This window comes from Anguilla rostrata, chromosome 14 (assembly GCF_018555375.3).
Source record: "Anguilla rostrata isolate EN2019 chromosome 14, ASM1855537v3, whole genome shotgun sequence".
Taxonomy (NCBI): domain Eukaryota; kingdom Metazoa; phylum Chordata; class Actinopteri; order Anguilliformes; family Anguillidae; genus Anguilla; species Anguilla rostrata.
In genome coordinates, this window is record NC_057946.1 from 19294359 (window position 1) to 19316045 (window position 21687).

Sequence of the window (21687 nt, forward strand, 5' to 3'; positions counted from 1 at the left end):
ATATGCCTTTTCTTTAAGAGCACTTTATTGAAGAATACTTGTGTTACAATCACAGCTACCTATGCTGCCTTTTTTTTCTTGGGTTGTTGTAACCTTTGTGCTGAATAAGGTGCTTTTTTCCTTCACCCGTTTGACTACCTGTCCTATATTGGCCTAGGAATTTCCTGATCAACTGGTCTATCTGAAAAAGGACACATCAGTAGAGGTAGAGTAACACAGAAGATCATCTTTAACATCCTGGGACCTGACCCCCACTAGTTTTGGTGGGGGTTAAATGGTTTGCCATATGCAAAATATCTCTCCTCTGTAATTTGGGGAGGGAAGAATTCAGTCTACATTGTGCTAAACATAACTTGGATCTGGACTGTTGTGTTTCTTTCTACTTCCCTTTTTCCTGATGGATTGGGTGTGTAGTGCTGTTCTCCGTTTATTGGTTCATCTCATGTTAGCACAGGGCACTCTGAGGGACGCCAAACGCCTGTAACTCAGTTGACATGACATGCTTACCGTTGATTTATCATTGCAGTTATTTGGACGGAGTCCCACTCAAATACTTCTTTTTACTTTGAGTGTCAAAAAAGCACACACCTCTTTCTTTTCATTTTTGCAGTTTGTCATCCTTTCAAGGTCATGCAAAATGCAAATGCAGTCATTTTAAGAGGGAGGAAAAACATCCCTAATTTCCAAGGGAATGGTTAAATAAATACAAATAATAACTCTTGTAATGGCAAGGCTTGTTTAACCCATAAAGACCTGATGCAACATGTGCGTGTATATCCCTTTTCCGGGTGCGACGTTTGCATGCTTCTCTCTTTAGAGCCGGATGCGACGTGAGCGCGTTTTAGATGCTGTCATCGTTTTCAAGACACGTGACCGATGAAATGCATCGTGATTCGATGAAATACACGATGGGAAGGCGAAATGCATTATTCATTATTCGCCTTAGGTCTAAATGGGTTAATAATTGCTAAAGTTAACATAGACTAGCGCCAGCCACTGAGTTCTATGTGGTTAGCTGGCTCAGTAGAACCAGGGACTTGAAAATAATATAAAACTGATAAATGAGGGATATTGTTTCACCGCTGAATGCTGTCCAGTGGCTTGGTTTACCTGACATTTCTTCTGTATGACAAGTGAAAAGAGAACACCATGGAAACGGGACATGTTAGAAGAGTATTTGTTCGGATCTTTTTAAGTAAAACATTGTCTAATTTCTCCTCGGGCAGTTTCCCTTTTATTCATGAAAGCGATTATATGAGTCTGCTTTAAAGTTGTGGATAAACATGTTTAACAATGCATCCATAACAGTACAATAAGTTTGAGTGCACCAGCAATGAGCTGAATGGAATGAACTGGAGCACCTGAATAATTGACTGTATACTGAACAGCTATGGCAAACTTCTAATCTCAGTTAGAATTTTTTTTTTTGTGTAATGTGTATGCTGTATTTACTTTGCTACACCACAAACAGGATGCAAAGCATATCCATAATCCATTTTGGCAAACATACAGAGTATAGAACATATGCCATAATCTCAGTTTTATATTCAGATATGCTGCGTCTGGTCTATGAATGTAGCTATAGAACCTATAAAGTCGTTAAAATTTAAATGGCCCACAGGAGGATTCTTAACGCACCTCAATAGCTTTGCCAAACAAAAAGCTATTGAGGTGCGTTAAGTCTCATCAAAATGCAAAAGAAATGAGTTATGGCTTATAGACAACAACATGGACCTTATTGCTCAAATATATGTACTAGAAATTTCTGAACTCACTGCACCTTGTAAAATCCAGCGTAGGCAGGTGCGTAGGCCAGTAGAAATGACTTGTTTGGTTGCAGAAAGATTCAACACACTGCAGAATAAGCGAACATTTGCACAAGTGTACTCTTGAGCACATTCTTGGCACTGATGTAAATTAATTAATTTAGTTTTAATCGCATATGCGTAATTCTGTAGTGCAACGCTTTCTGCAACAGAACAAGTAAAATATAAAGTATAATTGTAACCAAAGTTTATAACCACTCTGAAAGCTTTTGAAATTGATCCAGTTAAAAACCCAGGTACACAGCATAAAATAAGCATTACAGTAAGTGGTCATATCAGCCAACATCTAAAACTATTACTATTATCAGCTAGTAATTTAAACAGCATTGTTAAATAATTTATAAAAATCACCTTTGGCATTAAACTAATGGTTAAGATTTTAAAAACACCACAGTACAAAATATAGCTGGAGTAACTTTGTTTTTTACATTTGTTTTTATTTCGATATTTTGCAATAATGCATAATATATCAAATTTAAGAAAATGTTTTATTTACAAATGTACAAAATGAAATGGATTATATTACATAATTAGTCTAAACAAAAAAATACATTCTTTAAAAAATTTGTGTTTTTTATTAATAACTAGACATTATTGCACTTTGCGATCACAGTGCATTGAAAAATTGCCATCACCATTGATAAGGGACCTCACGTTCACCAGATCCAAGTCAAGCAGATGGAAGACCAGTTTCAAAGAAACAAAGAAAACCCATATGGCACAAGAAAACATTTGAATGTTTGTTTTTCCTTTTGGTACCTTTAAATACATTTAAGTCTCTGAGCACCATCCTGTTACATATAACTATAAATTATGTTGTACCTGAATTCAATGGCTTGCAAGAGCAGTATAAAAATATATGTATAATACAATGTTGAACAGTGTGTTCTTGTGAAGACAAATGGAATGTTTCTGGGTTGAAAGCCTTATTTCATGGAGTTATTTTGCATTTAATTCATTTCATTTTCCCTGATAGTCATGCATTTCCAGTCATATTTTGGCACCTGGTCTTCCAGGTTTTGTCGTGTATAAATTAGAATTCCAGTTTAGTCCCAAAAAAAGAAATTCTGTAAGAAATTTCTATAAATATCCAGTCTATTGGAAGACGATGGAAACACCTGAAGTTCAACCTTTGTTCGAAGTTCTTTACCGTGGGCAACACAGCTGGTCATTTGGCACGTCTGTTCGAAGGCAGTATGTGGTGTAAGGCCACAGATTTGTTCTTTTTTGCCACTTTCCTTAATTCTGTCATGCCTCATAAGTGCCGTTTCATATGCAGGGCGAGATGGTCTGACCTTGAGAAGGCCCGGTCACATTTCTGACACTGGAAAGGGCGATGGCCTGTGTGTTTCCTGTAGTGGCGTGTTAGTTCATCGGAGCGGGCAAACTTCCAGCCACAACCCTCCCAGTCACAGTGATAAGGCTTTTCTCCTAAACAATGGAAGTAAAAAAAAAAAAAAAATTTTTAAAGAAATAATTTTGCCCAAAAATAGAAGTAGACAACTTGTGTCACCAGAAAAAGCTGCCCTGCTCTACGCTGAATGATAGGGCATATAGGATGGCACCTGTCAGCTGCGATTTCCTACTCATGATATAACAGCCAATCAACTGAATTTATATTTTTATGCTCAGATACTGTAGAAAAGGTTGTGTATCTTCATTATTGTGTCATTATTTGTCATCTTATCATGTACCAGCGTGCATTATCTCTGAAATTATAGCTATACTGCAATGTTAGCATGAGACTCTACAGATGGAAAGAGAAGAGGGATTGGAGTCTATTGAAAACGTACTGTGCTAACAGCGGATTATTTGAAACTTTGCACACTGGTAAGGATCTGTAGTTGCTTACACAACGTCGCTTATGTGGTTGTACATTTTAGCCTCGTCAAGCTGTTTCAAGTTAATGTAATCTAGCTGTCCAAATCATTAATTCAAGAAAATGTCAGCATTATATATCATATGACAATCTTCATGATAAAGCCTCAGAACCCACAAAACCACAACATGTTGAAACAGGCATAAATAGGCCTATAAAACTAAAAGATACATTCCTCACTTTCACATTAAAAGCCTGACAAGGCTCAGTTCTAAATTATTACGACTGTGAAAATGTAGTAATAATGATTAAGTCCGCTTGCACAGTCCTACTTCAGCAGCACTTTAGTGTATTTTTGGGGAAATGTACCTGTGTGCGTTCTGTGATGTGCTTTGAGGTGGGAGCTCTTGGTGTAGGTTTTGCCGCAGCCTTCGTAGTCACATGTATGGGTGGCTATCCGTTTCCTGGGCCAGGAGCGGCGCCCCCTTTTGGGTTTGGGCTCCTCTGGCAAACAGTCTGCCGGGGGAATGAGCTCTAGGGGTGAAGAGTGTGGGGTAAGCATGGCCTCAAGTAGCAAATGCGGAATTCAAAAACACTTAGACAGGACTGACCTTGGTACTGGAGGGGCGGAGGTTGAGTGTAGGGGGAGTAGCCCGCTGAGGCGTGGTAGCCCTGGGGGACAGGCAGTGGAGGGCGACTTAAGACCTGAGGAGAGGGGTGATGGTCTCTGCTCAGCAGGTCCCCCGAGGAGAGGGACGCGGGCGGCCGGGCGGCCCCCACGGGCCGTCCTGGAGAGAAACTGTGAGCGCCGAGGAGGAGCCTTTGGCTGCTCCCGGGGCGCGAGCTCACCCCGTGCTGGTGGTCCAGTGGGTGACCGACGGTGCACGTGCTGGGGTTCTCCTGCTTTATCCGATGGCAAACAAAGGGCAAGGCCGAGTTCAAGACGGCGCTGCTCTTGCTGATGTTTACACTTGGGCTGTAGTCCGCCATGTCCATGGTGGTTTTGACCACAAATTTCCCTTGTAGGTTGGTGGGCTGCAGGTACGCAGGGTCCAGGTCTGGCCTCATAAGCTCAGCCACAAAGCCCCCTGAGGGAGACACATCACTTATGTCAGGGATGGTGTATAGGATTTCATTGACACTGCCCTGATAGGAGTAGGACCCTGTAGAAGGAGGCCGATTTCCAGAGCTGCTGGCCTCAGCGTCCTGTTGCTGCTGTTGTTGTAGCATGGTGTTGGAGAGGATAAAATCATAATCCAGTTGGTCCAGGTCCTCTGGCTCTTTCTTAGCCATCCCAGCAATGAGTTCCTGTTCTGGACAGCCACCACCTGTAGGCACACAGGATCTCCTAAGGTGGGAGAGTTCCTCTTTCCATCTCTGGAAAAAAGAATAGGAAGTTTGATAAACGCGTAACTACGATGGTTAAACTGCTTGCTAATTCAACGCAGAATACAGTCCATCTTGTTGTGTCATCGGAGAAAAGCCTATTTTTTATCACGAGAGAAAAAAGCTGAGAAAAATACTTTTAAAAGTTTGCATTTTGTATTGTCTTGTTTGAATATTAATAAATCCGACCCCAGTTACAATTAGATCCGATCTGAATAATATTTCCCAGATTAAATTATTATCCCCAGTTCATGAATTACCGGTAATATCGGGAATATTCTGGGTCAAACGTTGTCTTGACTAATGTTTTCGCTTGGACAGTCACTCTGATTCCTTAAGCGCATTACGGACGGCGTCTCATCTAAATATTTAACAAATTATAGCACACATTTCGCAGAATGATTAAATTGGAAAAATGCACAAAGCGACTTTTTAAAATGTAAAACATTTCGCTGCTTAAAGTTCGTGAAACATTAGGTGACCAACTCCAATATAGGCTAACTCTTTACCAAGTCTCATAAAACAGGCTACCGAGTAAAGCACCCCGTATTTGTAGTATCATGGAGGATTATAACACTCCAGTAGGCTATTCGTTAAACTCCAGATGTGTTTTGTCTGCAGCAGGCTAATTTCATGAAAAACTCCTTGCGATACCATGATCTGCACTATGTATTACCGTAAACAGGGAATTATTAGGACGCATAGGAAGTTTACAAAAAATAAAAATCGAGAAAGTAATTGTTTCAATGCGAAGACAGGTCTATAATAAGATTTCAATATATGCTGAAGTAAAGGCTACTTACTGAGCTCGCTGTTCCCGGTCCCGTTGATTTGTTCTTGCTGGTGGTGCCACTTGCAAATGTCGATATGGACGGCAAAAGCGTTCCGCTTAACGCCATGTCGAAGTCACTTGGTGGCTGCCTGTAAGAATACAACATGCCAATAAATCCTTGGTCTCGCTGCTTTTTAGTTTTTTTCCCAAATTGAACGTTTGCTTAAAATTTAAAGTAGTGAAATATCTAATAAAAACGAACCGTTGCCTTGCTTGGGTGAAACACGCACCTCATTAATGGAAATTATTTTTATATTCACTTGAAGATCCTCAGATATTCTACTGTATGAAAAGTACACAAGCGGTTTCGCATTAGTTGTAGCCAAATGTCCCCGGTCTTGTCACTTCGTGTTCCTCACTACGCTAGGACAGTGCCATGCCTGTGGACGCAACAACTGTGATGCAAATTAATCAGGAATGAGGCGAGACCCGGGGATTCCCTCCTCTTGTAGTGCGTCTGCCATGGGCAGACTGGGTTTGGTTGTCTGAATGAAACTCCTGCGACAGACGGCGTTAAATTGTCTGTCCTACGTCTTAAATCGTCACGATCTTGTTGCATAGCAACGGGCAAAACATCTATAACGTCGGCCCTACCTTCGGCGGAGTTCGTCATAACACGCAACGCCCTGGCAGCTGGTTTGTAGAGCAGAAAAAAAGGAAAGAAAAAAAGCCTTGAAGTCTCCTGTTACTGTTTGTATCCAAACAGACCGATAGCAACAGAGAGGCCGTACATGCAATGACTGTTTGCTTTTTATTCATTTCTAAAGTGGAAGAACCGGATCCACGCAAAGTTCTGGAGAGATAAAGGATACAGGCAGGTCATGAACAAAAACACAGCAAAGAGAATGCGTAGCCAAAGTGAATTTTGATGCAAATCCGAGGGGCAGTGTTTTACAATTACTTTTATTTTGGACTGTTTAATTCTTAGGGTCTTATATCATTCTCCCTTTAAACAGAACGTTAACACAATGCATTTGAGCATTATTTCTACGTAATTGGCATCTAAATGTAAACGATCTTTTTAGTTGTTTATTATTATTATTTTATAAATGCAAACATTTCTTTATATCTATGTAATATTCAATACCCTTAATCCTGTAGTAGCCTGTGCACGACCTTGTGTGTGTGAGTGTGCGTGTGTGTGTGTTCGATATTGCACTCGTTCTAGTGTGTAATGACGTCTTAGTGTCTTGAACCCTGAAGGTGTGTATAGACTATTAGTTGAAGAATTTGAACACCTTCGGCTTGCCCGAGAACGTAAGTATTACGTACGTACTACGTTATCGCTTTGAGCGCAATTGTAACTGGAAGCATGGGACATGCTTATGACATCTGCGATTTGGCTCATGTCTCCTATTTGGTTTGTTTTTTGTTGTGTCCCTCAGTCAATGGTAAAAGTATGCAGATAATATTTCCATTGCAGTTTTGAAGCTAATTTGGACAAGTCAATTGAATATATTAGGTTAATTAGTAGGCTAGTATTTATTTATTTATATTTACTTACCATGCAAATTTTTTTCGACTTTCTCAAAACCTGAATCACAATTTGCACTATTTAGTTTTACAGAATTATCTTATAAAACTTGTTTTAAAAAAGTACTAAAAATGTGCTGAAACTGCCTTTGAAGTGGGCTACGAATTGTTTGCATGGATTTGAGCCATAAATTGTGATCCAGTAATTAGTTGTATCGGGCTAAAAAATCTTTAAGAACAAACGCTATAGCCTACTCAGTGACAATCCTGTCACAACAGGATCTAGTGAATCCACTTTCCAATCTTTCTTGTATGTTTGCCCATTTCTTCCTGCTGAATACACTACATGTGTGCTTGCATGTATTGACATTGCTACATCACTTTCTTTATTTCTACACACTGCCACTGGTTATGATGCATTGATATTGACTACATGGATTTGCCAATCCCAGTTATTCATATCCTTTTTTTTTTTTTTGGTATTTGTGAAATTTTTTATGCAGTACCTGATATTCTTGTTCAGATTCTCATTTTATATCTTAAAATGAGTGTATTTATTGGGGAAGAAATGTTGAAGAGGCATGCAAGGGATTGTCAGGCCCACTTTTTGCAAATATTATTGGTATTCAGCCCTCTCATTCAGAAGTTGGCAGGATTCAGTTTTGCAAATGAGTGTGTAATTACTTTGGAACTAATATCAGTAGTGGCAGAAATTATGGACATATGGGACCATTCACTGTCCAATATATGAATGTTACCAGTAGCTGGCTAGTCCAATACTGTAAATGCAGATATGTCTGTAGGGGGTGAATAGAAACAAGGTATTTTCAGAACCCTGAAGACTAAAATAAGCAATCATAAAGTTATCATGTATGCTGTACAGAAAATAGTTGGCGTAGAAGTTTTTGGAACTAGCTTTTACGTGTCCAGATATGATGGTGGCACGACGATGATTATTACAGTGAGCACCATAATGTTTGGGACAACGATATGGCTCTGTAGCCCACCCCCCATTTCAGGTCACCATAATTTTGGACATAATAATGTCATATAATTGAAGTCATGTTTAATACTTTGTTGCATGTCCTTTGCAGGCAATGACCTGTGACCCATAGACATCGCCAGGTGCTGAGTATCCCCTCTGGTGATGCTCTGCCAGGCATGTACTGCCGCCATCTTCAGCTCCAGATTGTTTCAGGGGCTAGTTGCTTTAAAGGCCCACTCAGCAATGTAGGTTGGTGATCGATAAAAATTACACAGATGGCAACTAAGTACCTCATGGATCCTGATACTTATAGTCTTTAACACCTTGAACTGGTAACCTGGGAAACGACTTTGCTCAGCTTTCTGAGCCTTTGTTTCTGTTGCAGTTTTCATGTACTGTGTCAGTTTCCAGCACATCTAAGGTATTTAGGTATGGTTTATTTGGCCAAGCAGTAGCTAACTATTCCTTATCGAAGAAGTGAGTGATGAGTTAGTTTCCACAATGATAAGCTGTGCAAGGACTACAAAAACACCCAGAGACCAAAAACAAAGAAAAATAATGAAATGGTGATGATGGAAAATGAACAAGGAAGTAGTGTCAGTCTGACACTTGCTTAAAAGAGTTATTTCTCCTTTCGAAGTGCTTTTCTTAAGGATCTTTATCATAATTTTTATTTGGAGGATAATTCTATACTACAGTATCATATTTTTTTGTTCATTGAAATCCATTAGCATTTTATTAGCAACTGAAATTATTTAGAGAGCCTTTAAGTTTTCTCTTCAGCATATGAAGCACATGTTCAATTGAATTCAGATTGTGTGAATGACTTGGCCAGTCAAGAATTTTCCAGTTTTTGGGTTTGGAAAACCCCATTGTTGTTTTAGCAATGTTTGGTATTATTGTCTTGCTGTAGAATGGATGTAAGATGCTTCTGTACAACTTCAGAATTCATTCTGCTGCTGCTCTCAGCATTTACTGTAAAACATTAATGAAGACAAGTGAGCCAGTACCTGTGGCTGTCATACATGCCATACGTGCCCAAACCATAACACCCCCACCACCATGTTTCACAGATGAGAGGGAGATTTGGAACTTGAGCATTTCCTTTTGGCCTCCACACTTAACTCTTGCCATCACTCTGATATAAATTAATCTTGGTCTCATCTGTCAATAAGATATTTTTCCATAACTCTGCAGGCTCTATTAGGTACTTAGCAAACTGTAACCTGGCTATCCTGTTTTTGTGGTTAACTAGTGGTTTGCATTGCAATGTTGCCTCGGTAGTTCTGTTCATGACGTCATGTGGACAGTAGCCACAGACACATCCATGCTTTCCTCCTGAAGAGTGCTTCTGATTTGTCTGACACATGTTTGGGGTTTTTTGTCATTATGGTGAGAATTCTTTGGACATCAACTGCAGAGGTCTTTCTTGGACTACTCGGTCTTTTTCAATTACTGAGCTCACCAGTGCTCTTTTTCTTCTTAATGATGTTCCAAACTGTTGATTTTGGTATGCCTAAGGTTTTGGCCTATGTCTCAGTTTTTACTTCTTATTTATCATAGTTATAATGACTCTAGTCCTCATATTGACAAATGCCAAATAACAGGCTTCAATAAAATGTCTACAATCAAGACTAGATACTGAAAGCTCTCTTAATTGCACTAAGGAAGCAAATAAACACACCTGACTAATCAGAAACACATGTGAAGCCATTTGTGCCCTGAAATGGGGGTGGGGGTCACCATAATGTTTGGGACAAATGGCTTTGTTCCAAACATTATAGAGCTCACTGTATATATTGATATTTTCATGATACCCAAATGTTCAAAGAAATGTATGCAGGTGGCTTCCTGTGACTGTGCCACCCACAGCCCCTCCCCCCTCCCTGCTTTTCTATCTTTTTGCAAATGATTAGGTTTTTTAAATTATTTTTTTTAAATTTAATTGCAAAAAATGACAGAATCTTGTATTCATGAATTATTATTGGCACGATTCTATTTTTATTGCAGCCAGCTCTGCAATTGCCCTGGGCTGAAACATATCAATAGTTTCTGTTTCTCATAGCAACTCTCTGTAGTCATTAGGCTCTGCTGCTTTGCTGCTGCCCTCAGGTTTCTCCTGAATTCCCCTGAATTAGAATGACAAATACAAGCCCTCGCTGCTCTGTGTGAGAGTTTGCAACCCATGAAAATAAGGAACCCATCAAACAAATCACACAAAGTTGAGGAGGGAATAGGAAACTTGACTTGTTTACAGGAATTGAAGATGTATGCTCAGTGTTAAATCAACTCTGGCAGTGAATCAGACTTTAACAGACAGAGACAAAAGCACTCTGTCAGAGATGGTTTGTACTGAACATTTTTGTGTATGTATGGTGAGTATTATTTTATGTACTGATGGTAGATTTTGTCTATTTGGATAATGCTGTGCATCAGTTGGAGGGGAAAAAACAGATCCCATCATAATCCTGACAGGTTCCAAACTGTGTCTTCATAAGGAACCAGTTTTAAACTGTCCCCAAAGTAAAGATCAAAAGCAAATAATCAAGAACTCACAGAATGGCTGCAATTATAACACACTACAATTCCTCAAATACAACCCATTATTTCCTTAAGATAACACTGACGTAAACTGCCATACATATACTCAGAGTTTGTAGCATCCCCAAAGTATTTTGAAAATATCTTCTCTTCACTGTGTACCAAGCTTGTATTCAGAAAGAGACCATTTTATGAAAATGTTGAGTATAACTGATTAAATTTATACTGTAGCTTAATTTATGTACCACCGTCATTGGTGTCACTGTTATTTAGCAATTAGACCACAAAAATGAACTCTCCAAAACAACATTGTATAACAGCAACAACAATACTGACAATGTAGTTGTTGTTGTTGTCGCTGCTGCTGCTGGTGTGAAAACATTTTTCATTTTAAAGAAAAAACCTCCCAAACGTGAATACATTTTTAAACAAGTGTGTTTTCCAAAGATTGAAGTGAAGTTTCTGAGTGAAAGACTTTACTTAAACAGCTTTCAACTGCAATCACTAATTTAGTAAATAGTAGTAGGATTCAAACAAAATTTACTGAACATGCAAAAGCACAATGCATACAGCGCACACACATACAGGTACGTACACAAACCCACAAACACACTTCCTGTATATTCTCTGAACTGACATGTTACCTAGGGCAAACTTCAGTCACATACTTTTATAATATGTACACAGTGCACACGTATAATATGACTGAACTGTAGGATTCCTGTTTGATGACACAGAGAGATCTTGGCATCAATTCGCAGTGCTATTGGCTGACATTATTATATTGTGTATCCTCAAGCAATTCTAGAGGGGATTCAAACTAACCTAAGACTTTGGGTGGAAGTTTTACTGGAAAAAGTTTTAATTTATTTGAGATTTTTTCAGTTCGGCATTTGCCATGCTGTTCAGAACAATGGTTGAAATGATTTTTCTACATAACTGCATCCATAAAAAATCATGTTAGACATACTGCTCAGATTTTGGGGTTTCTCCAGCTTGCAAAGACAGAAAAAGAAGGGATAGAAAACAGAATGTCACGTATTTTGTAGATCAACCATATCATATCACTATGTTGTGTGCACAGAGATAGACCAATATTATTACGAATCAGAGCACTTAAAGGTTTTAGGAAGTTTTCCTCTGCATTCTGTAACCAGAAGATAGCACCATGGAAGCATCTGAGAATTTATAATAGATCCTCTGTCGAACTTGAACAAATATAAAATTTTTTGCATGTCTTCGTTTTGAGCACGCATGTGTTAGAAAGTTATTTTAAATGTAGACCATACATATTTTTGCATTACTGAAGTTTTTACATTGCTCGAAATATTCACTCGACATATTATTCATAAAAGGCACCAAAGTATTACTTGTTCAATAATAAATTCAAAATATGGTAACCCTTTACAATAAGGTCACATGAATTGGCATTAACTAATGTAGCTGTTAACTACTAACAACTGAAAAGTTAGTCTGTACAACTTTGTTGATGTATTTGTACATCATCAATTCATATTAACAAATACATTAGTAATTCCAGTTCATATTGGGATTAAAAAACAGTCCATGTATTTGTTCATGGGCAGGGGTGTAGCACAAAATTCTGGGCCCTATACATAAGCAGTCTCTGTGGGCCCCCTTCCTCTCTTGATCCATGTCTCTCACGCATCATTCCAGGCTTTTCGAGGGCCCTCCCCCCATTCGGGCCCTGGGTAGTCAGTCCCACTTCCCCCCCCCCCCTGTTCATGGGTAACTAATTATAAGTTTATCAAATTATAAATATATAAATAATCATGTATTTGTAATCATATTATATATAAAGAATAATCATTTTTTATGTATTTGTTAACTACTAACTAGATTTCATGCTTAATGTGTTTGTACATAATATTCATTAATTTGACTACATTAGCTAATGCCAATTAATGTGACCTTATTGTAAAGTGTTACCCAGAATATGCAGGTTGTATTCTTAGGATTTGACTTTTTTCTACCATTCAAGCCATATGTGATCTGGAAAAGAGTTGCAGTCTTGTAAAAAAAAAAATTATATTGCACATCTGCCTACGTATTATGATATAGCTTGTTGATTATTCCTTTTGAGATGATTTGGCTGGATTGATTTTATTTCACGTTTTTGGACTGAAGTTCCACAGAGTGTTTCTCACAGAGATACGCTATCAATACGTATGAAAAGATGTGGGATCAGATACGCTCAACGCACACTCTGCTTTGAGTCAGGAGTGCTCGCAAAACTGTGGGGAGAGTGCAGCCTGCTCGCGCTCTGGTGCTCACATCGCGCTGGCCAATGGAGAGGGCCGCTGCGCTGAGGGGAGCTCATGCAGGGCTGCGCGCCTGCCTGTCTCTGTCTGCTGTGGGATTCCACAGCGGCTTTAAATATGGCAGTTATTTTTAACCCACAACGTAATACGGCAGAAGGCCATCCCACTTAACTACAATGTTTCCCTTCAGTCAGGACGGGAAATGTACGGGAGCCACACTTCCTGGTCACATGGTGCAGTTCAGTCAGAAGGATGGAAGGGGGAGGGGAGGGCGGACCAGGCTGACTGTTTCACAGATTTCTCCAACCTTAACCCCTTCGCCAGGGCACTCTGGGCCCCAGACAAGGCAGGCTGTTTTAATCAACAGCTTGGACGTCAGGAACAAAACAAACAGTGCGAGCGGCAGAGATTGGTGTTCGTGAGCTGTGGAGGAAATGAGAGAAGGGTACGACACATGGGCTGAGGAGGGGAAGTATGATGTCAGCAAGCCCGCTAGAATTAGAAACCTCTATAAAGCGCAGAATGCTTACTAGTTCCCCAGCAAGCCACTGAGCACGTCTCAAACAAGTGACTTCTCAGTAGCTCACCTACTTTCCTACGGCAAAAATGAACTATCTCTACTTGGCACAGACTAAATAAGAATGAACATTTATTATGTTTTATCTTCAAGTATGAAAAATGAATTGATACAATTTTATTCTGTGAACTTCAGAACTATGACCTTTGTAGCTATAAACATTATTCCATATATTCTGTTCTATTCTGTGCTCTGTGAGACTGTAATGACCACTTAACCACTCATAAAACTCAATAGCATACTACGGGTACATGTATTTTTTTTTTTAATCTAGTACTAGTGATTAAGGTTTGGACAAGGTTTCCCTGTACACCAAGACTTGATTTAGCTGATGTTAGCTACATGTCTGAAATGCATTCAGCAAAGAGGCTATTTAGCTAATCAGAACACCTGCGCCAGGTAGAGCTCAATGGTTGCAGTGCTAGTAAGCTAGTTGTTGGAACTATTGTTATGGGGTGAATGTGAAAATGTTTTTGATTAAATACTGTTCAAAAATGTGCCTGTGTTTTAGCAGACATGCTACGAGACATATAACAGCTATATCCCAGCGCATGTAGCCTATAAGAAATTATGGGACTTCAGGGATGAAAATTAGCTGGCTGTTGTATTTATAATTCAGAATAAAAATTAGGATTTTCCGTAGATATTTTTTTTTCCGGATGTTTCTATTTGAGGTTCATAGTAGGTAAAGTATGGTAAAGTATGAATTTTACTGAACAATCCAAGCCTGGGGTTGTGCCCCACCCAGCATTGTGATTAGATTGATTACATCATAATATCAGATTTATTTGAACACACCTTGTTTATGTGTGTCATCAAGAGAATTTAACTGAATGGAGAAGCAATAGCTGTGCTTTGATTCAGTGGGGGATGGCTCAGAATGGATTAGGGCTAAGCAATGAGACATGTTGTAGACGACATGGTTTTTCCACGGCCCTCCTTTAAAAAGCTAAAAAGGGATCCCTCTTTGTCCACAGCAAATATTACATTTAGTCCTGAGAAAATGTCAGAGAGTGGGACATTGTTGGACTGGGGACCAGAGTAAAGTCAGGAAGTGTGAATCATGCTAGGACACACACACACACACACACACACACACACACACATACATACTCTCTCTCTCTCTCTCTCCCTCTCTCTCTTTCGATCTCGAATATTCTTGTAGCTATGTGAAAAGAGGTACTTTTATGTACTGTAGAGGTTTTATAACAAAAACAACCTCATCAAGACAATGTGCTTCTTAATCCAATGTATTTCAGCATTACAGTATTGAATTGAAACCAACAGAGAGATAATTCTGTTCTGAAGGAGAGGTGTCTCATAGGTTTTGTGGGTGACAGTGTATTACCACTTAAAACTTCCTAGCATTAGTAATGAACAATCACATATTCAGTTTAAAAATGCTTTTAAAACTAATGATACAGTTCAGTTCATGAAGTTGATGTTCTGTGTAACATTTTAAATATAGAAAAAAAATAAAGAATTTTGGTTTTATTATATATAAATATGTATAGTATACAATAGAACATTATACACCTACAAGCAAAAGTATTTTCTGTTGGTGAATATCCAAATCTTATAACAGCTGTAATACTAGCCTATTTGCTGTTCTTGTGTAAGTGGAATGGACATAAATTTGGACATAAATCTATTTATGCAAGTGACAAAATTGGCAATTGCCAACATCTAGAATTCATACTTGAATATATATATCAACAGTCATGTTCACAGGCATTCGACAAAAGATGCAAATTTAGTACAAACACATATTTTAAATGAATATTATACACTCTCCAAAACATTGAGTAAGGCAACTTGTAGAAATTAGAATTAGTATCTCCCCCCCATGCAATTCACTGTCTATGACACCTGTGTTTATCAGTAAAAATATGGCTGGCAATATCACACTATATTTCTTCATGATTTACGGTGGAAGACTACATTCGGTTCGTTTGAATTTTTTGATGCTGCAACATTGTTCCTGAAAATTATTCTCAATAGTTCATACATCTTAGTTTCAATTGTGGTATTTTGTGGGTCTACAGTCAAGTCTTTACTGAGTGAGCAATCGTTAAATAAACTAAATAAAATAATACTAAATATTTGTGTTTATTCATAGATTTTAAAATTCAGTGTGTCACACAAGATTAGTACTCAATAAAAGCTGTGAAATGCTATGGCTTATTGTCATGACTAAGAATTTCATAAATGATCTTTCTAAATGTTTACATTCATTAAACTGGAAAAGCATTTGAATTCAAACAACTATGTTTTGTTAGAGATCTTTGATTATCAGTTACTGGAATTTAAACTTTCCACTTTTCACTGATGGTATTACAAAATACTTTGGCTTTTCATTTTAATTACTCTACAGTTATATATCAAATTGAGGTGAAATTTGATATAAGAATACTAAAGCTGAATATTTTGCATTCTGAGCCATGGATAGTGAGGAATGTGAGGAATAATTAATAATCAGAAAAGTGATGCAACTGCAAAAACAATGGCATTACTCAACAAACTGCTGTTGACCTGCTTTTAGCTAGAGGCCTTCTACAAGTGAGACTGCATAAATCATCTTTAACATATGAAAATAATAGACAAAATGGTCATACTATTGCTTTTTACCAAGTTTATTCAGTTCAGTGTTTGAACTTTCTTGTTCAAATATAAAAACATACTTTTGCCTGGAAGAAATGGAATCTGAGAAAACACTGAAAGGTTCACTCAAGCATTGAAGGACTTGTAACTTTTCTGTATGGGAGAGAACAACAGAGTGTGAACAAAGGATAGACTTAACATTTTCAATTGATTCTTTACTGTCCTTCTGCAGACAGACTGGGTAGATTATGAGGTTGAGCATCAGCCCTGTGTTTAGTACTGTCACAAGGCAGGGCCCTGTCTTCCATCTGAAGTATCCATATGAACAGCTATGAGATAGTTTAATGATACAGAAGTGATCATTTCAAGTGTAAAGAGGCTGTATCTAGAAAATCTTTGGGATTAGTTTGCAGTTTATATTATGGCTAAAACAGGTTATCAAATTTAAGCCAAATGCCAGTTATGCTTGAAAATACCAAGATGCAATTCAAAGTAACTTTTTATCACAGATTTGTTATTACATATATATTTTACCAAGCTTCTTGTTTCAGGAACCATTTTATTTCAGTGGGAAAAAATCAATACAAAGATTATATGCTTTTAGAAATACTCTGGTGCTTGGTGCTCACATTACACTGGATTGCACCGGGCTCTGGAACTTGGGCTTGGAGTCCAGGTTCTGGATTGCACCTGGCTATGAGGATTAGGCGGTTCATCCCATGCCCCAGTTTGGACATCAGTGGTAGAGGGAAAAAAGAAAAATTGGAGATGGGGTGAGGGGGATATGAGAGAAAGAGATTATTTAAAAGGGTGGAGGTACAGTATGTTGGGAAACTGTTAGGGAAACTGGTTTAGCAGGTTGCAGCTTTTGTAAGGGGATATCTGAAATTTTCTGTCCAGAAACGTATGTCAAAAGGTTGATCATTTTTTTCTTTCAGTAGGGCAGTAGCGAATGAATTAATTACTAATTTACAATAATAAGGAGAAGGAAACTGTGAATTCCTTTATTTTAAAATTAATTTGATTAGAATAAAAAGACAACCCAATTTGTAATCAAAAACCATTTAATGACATATAATTACCAAAAAAAAAACAAAAAAAAAACACAAAGCTACAACAACACAATACACAGTCTGTCTGGTTGCTTGCTGAAGATTCCTGGCCTGGCCGGTCCACTGTTGGGATGGCTAATGCTGAGGGAAATCACAGAGCTCCTCTCTGAGATTTCCCTCAGCATTAGGTCTTGACCAGAGATTTACTCAGAGCCTTCTGTTGTGTATGGCCAGGACGTCCATCCCACTTTCAAAGCTGTTGGTCAGTTCTCGTGTCACACAGAGGAGTTTATGGGTTTCCTCAACTCACCAGAGTTGGGTTGGTTTCCTGTCTTTCCATCTCTGTTGAAGAGATTTTTAGTTGTAGCATTAGTATTTTCAAGTAATTTAGAGTGGTAATTTTTGAAACATTTTGTGATGTCATTATAACAACAATAAGCTCTACATCTTATATTCTAATACAAAGTCCTGGAATCCCCATACTCTAAGTAGAAACAAATGTTTCTGGTTTTTTTTTGTTGCCTTTTATCCAGTTCCCCATCACATATGGCATTATGTAAGTAGGCAGGTTAAGTTTCGGTGGTTATTTGGCATATAAGGCATCACAAGTAGTGTGACATTTAGCTAGACAATCTCATTAAGAGTGTTACTAAAAATATTTTTACTGCTTTGCATGAAAAAATACATAGAAACATATTTTCCAGTGTGCAATTTTAACATCATAACTCGCTTTATATACCCATAACGAATATTGCAACATGTAATCTGCATAAAACAAAATTAAAGCTATTTAAATATGAAAAGTAGCAAAAAAAGAGCCCCTTACAGAATTACAAAATGCTGTTTTATAAGAAAACAGTTTATTGTTTTTTTGAGGCGATATGCAATGTATTTTTCAAAAGGAGTAGTTTACATGACATATTAAGTAAACAGAAAGCTATCTCTCTATGCATGTATATTTTATTGACAGCATGAGGATTTTTAGGGAGGAGGGTAAACATTTATCCAGATGTGTGCGTTTCTCTAGCTGCTGTCTTACCCACAAATCCACACAACGTGTAAAATGTGTAATTTAGGTACTGCCGCTTAAGCGTCCAGATGTGAGATGTGTACAATATCGCTTCGTCATTTGTGGTTGGTCTGATTTAGATTCCACTGAAGGGGGGTATGGTCCTGTTATTAACCTACACTAAAGGATTATGTGCATATACTTCCTGACATAAAAATGCTTCACTTGAAGTATCAAAATAGTGTATTATTGCATAAACCAAGAGATGAAAATACATATCATACCTACCTATAATGCTGGACTGGATTGGGGCACATGACCTAACATGAAGTCAAGTCTTCACCTGTAAATCACAAATCTGCAAATGGCAAAGTTTCTTATTTTATATTAACAGCCCCCCACAACACACATGTGCATGCATATATAGTGTGCTCATAAGACAGATGGATTTAATGTGTCTGAAAAAATACAAGCCTTTAAAAGAAACCAAATTAGTAGTTTCGCATGGATTTGCTTATTAAAGACAGAAGGTCCTGGGACACTCTAACCAGAATGCAGAACTAGCGTGCCTCAGCAAAAAGCTATTTATTTGCGCAGGGATTTGAAAAGACATCAGAGACCTCACAAGTCACAACTTCACAGTTTTAAGGCGACATTTTGGAGGCTGTCGTTTCAGGGTTGATATCATCTTTAACTAATTAAATCGAAGTTCTTGTAATCTATTTAATATAAATCGAGATATTAAGTTTTCCTCAATGTGTCCTCTTGCCTGCACTCAATTAATGATTACTTAACAAGCTGATTTACAGCCTGGCATGAATTATTCATAGCTGTATAAGTCTCAAACCCAGGAGAATTCATTCACTGTATTTCTACTGTACATGGACATGGCGGACGACATTTTATTCACCGTAATGGTTTGTCTTTGCCATGATTTTCTTGTGGAGCTGCTTTAGAAGTTATTAGATAAACGCACGGGGCAGTACAGGAGCAGAAAACAGAAACTTCTTGTATTGAGAGTTGTCTGATTCCTTATTCCAGCAGCTCTTGTTGTCTCTGGAATGGAGGCATTGCTGTTGACTGAGCAGTGAGCGTTCACGAACAGTGGTTCATTGTTACTTGTGGAATTAGAAAAAATGGGAGGAAGCAAGTTGTGTTCTGAGAAGGGAGACTAAATAGTGAAAATAGCCATTGGCTAACAGCCTTCAAGTCTTAATTTGTCACTAAAAACTTAACACTGTATCAGAGAATAATATGTGGTGCCGAGAGTGTAAATTTCTGGATTATCTGTCTGCACAAATTTTATGCAGAGAAGTTTAATGACTAAGTAGTAAAGGAAATTACATTCAAAAATGTAAACATGATTGATCCATTTAAGCGCTGGTTGTGTTGCCGGACCTCTTCATTTTCTTTTGGCACATTCAGCACACTAAGGAAGGCTTAGGCCGAAACGTTTGTGCATATAGTGCTCTCATACATGGATGTAATAAAACAATAGTTTATTGTATTCTTGTCCGTTTTTATTTTTCAAAATATAAACATGACAATTTTGTAAAAAATTATTTTATATGATACTCCATCCATCCATCCATTATCTATACTCACTCATCCTGGTCAGAGTCACCATGGATGTTTGGATGAATGACCTTGCCAAAATAAATGACTTAAGGAATTTCTTAATTCTGTCATATTGTTACATGACCAATGCATAAACTGGCTAGCTAGCTAGTCAAGCTACCTCCCATGATCATATTAATGTAAATGTTCATATTATAAGACAGTGCAGTCCAGGAAGTTCCCCAGTGGAATACAATCTGACTGCAATTTGCTGACACCGCACTTCTTTCACTTACGTTATAATATATGAATCTTAATATATCCTCTACCACCTTTGGCTGAACCCATATATATACTCATGTTCTTTTCATAATTCATAAGGGACAACTTGTGTTTCTGCCAAATGCCTCTGTCTCACTCTCACAATTTGATCTGATTGCTGAATTTTATTATTATTATTATTATTATTATTATTATTATTTATTTATTTATTTTTTTTAAATCATCATCATCATCATCATCATCATCATCATGTGGTAAGCATACTGATACTAAATGAGGTGAGATATGTGCTGCACTCACTGTAAGCACCATTATTACCACTTGCTTTTAAGTAATAGTACAACAAGTATGCAATTCAGTTATTTCAGGAGTTTATTGGAACATTTCCAAAAGGTTGTCATAGTAATGTGGTTTGTTATCATTTTGTTTTACGTGTCAGCTATCCCTTTTGCACATGAGTATCACTGGTGATGCATAATAGCTTTAAAAGGCACAGTTTTATGACTGTAGTCCAAAGGTACTTGAGAGTAAATGAGGAGAATGAATTATTGTTCAACTTTACCATTGGTGATGTTGGACCAAAAAATTCTGGGACTCTCTGTGAACTTGTTTCATCACCCTCTCTCGGGAGAAAAATGTGATGACAAGTAATTTGAGATATTTCAAAAAAGAAATGGCAACACTAAGTGAATTGTTTATGATATTGGTCTTGTGAAGACATAAATGGTTACACTCAACATTCAATGGTGTCACTTATTAAATAAATATACTCTAAAGAGAGATACACTCATCATATTTTTACATTCAAAAAGTTTTGAATACATTGAAATTTGCTTATATATTTCTCAGGTGACTTTGGATAGGTGTCACAGTTTCAGGTACAGGGTTAATGTTAAACTGCAAGCTCTCACACCACCATCCAACATTCACCATTACATTTTATGATGAGGGATTACCCTGAGGTGTGCTGTAAATTGCACCTTACAGTGTGTGAAATGATCAAATGGCAAAAAAGGATGAACACATGTGCTTACAAGGAAAATAACAGGCTAAGTCTGCAAGGATTCTGTCAAGATTTCTGTCAGTTGGTTTTGCCTTTTAATTTCAGCTACTGCCTATGTGTGCCAGTCATATTCAGGAGACATGAGGTAAGTGCACTTTGACCTGGGAAAATATAATGAGGTGTACGCAACACCATTGGCTTATGACCCACTTACACTGCAATATGGAACTTTACCGAGAGCTTCCAAAACAGCCCTGTGTCAACATGGGGACAGAACACAGCTGCACGTTAGGAAATAAGGCTTTTTTTTTTTTGCTTTGAAATTGGATTATAAATGGCAGCAAGCATGAATAACAAATAATTAGTCATTATGCTACTTAAGCTAAAAATATATATTTTAACTTGAATGCTTCATTTCAAGTGAAATAAATAAAAGGTACTTCTTGCACAAAATGTTATTTT

At 37.8% G+C, this 21687-nt stretch overlaps 1 protein-coding gene across 2 annotated transcripts; it reads right to left on the reverse strand.

Annotated features, from left to right (window-relative positions):
- Positions 1–2242: 2242 nt before the first annotated feature.
- klf4 (Kruppel like factor 4) lies at positions 2243–6378 on the reverse strand. Of its 2 annotated transcripts, XM_064307249.1 has the most exons (5): positions 6066–6378; positions 5835–5952; positions 4257–5022; positions 4015–4179; positions 2243–3257 (listed from the first exon to the last, which is right to left on the reverse strand). In XM_064307249.1, exons 2-5 carry the CDS (start codon positions 5928–5930, stop codon positions 3082–3084), a joined length of 1203 nt encoding a protein of 400 aa, XP_064163319.1. In that variant the 5' UTR covers positions 5931–5952; positions 6066–6378; the 3' UTR covers positions 2243–3081. The 2 variants fall into 2 exon arrangements, with proteins under 2 accessions (XP_064163319.1, XP_064163318.1); XM_064307248.1 differs by having other exon boundaries at positions 5835–6378.
- Positions 6379–21687: the final 15309 nt, after the last annotated feature.

What these genes read in the sequence shown, in the direction of transcription:
- klf4 (XM_064307248.1), bottom strand. Translation starts at nt 5,969, where the DNA reads ATGTTGTATTCTTACAGGCAGCCACCAAGTGACTTCGACATGGCGTTA. An exon ending in GACCGGGAACAGCGAGCTCA is followed by an intron (nt 5,023 to 5,834) that starts GTAAGTAGCCTT and finishes TCTTTTTTCCAG; the next exon opens with AGATGGAAAGAGGAACTCTC. An exon ending in TCCGCCCCTCCAGTACCAAG is followed by an intron (nt 4,180 to 4,256) that starts GTCAGTCCTGTC and finishes CTTCACCCCTAG; the next exon opens with AGCTCATTCCCCCGGCAGAC.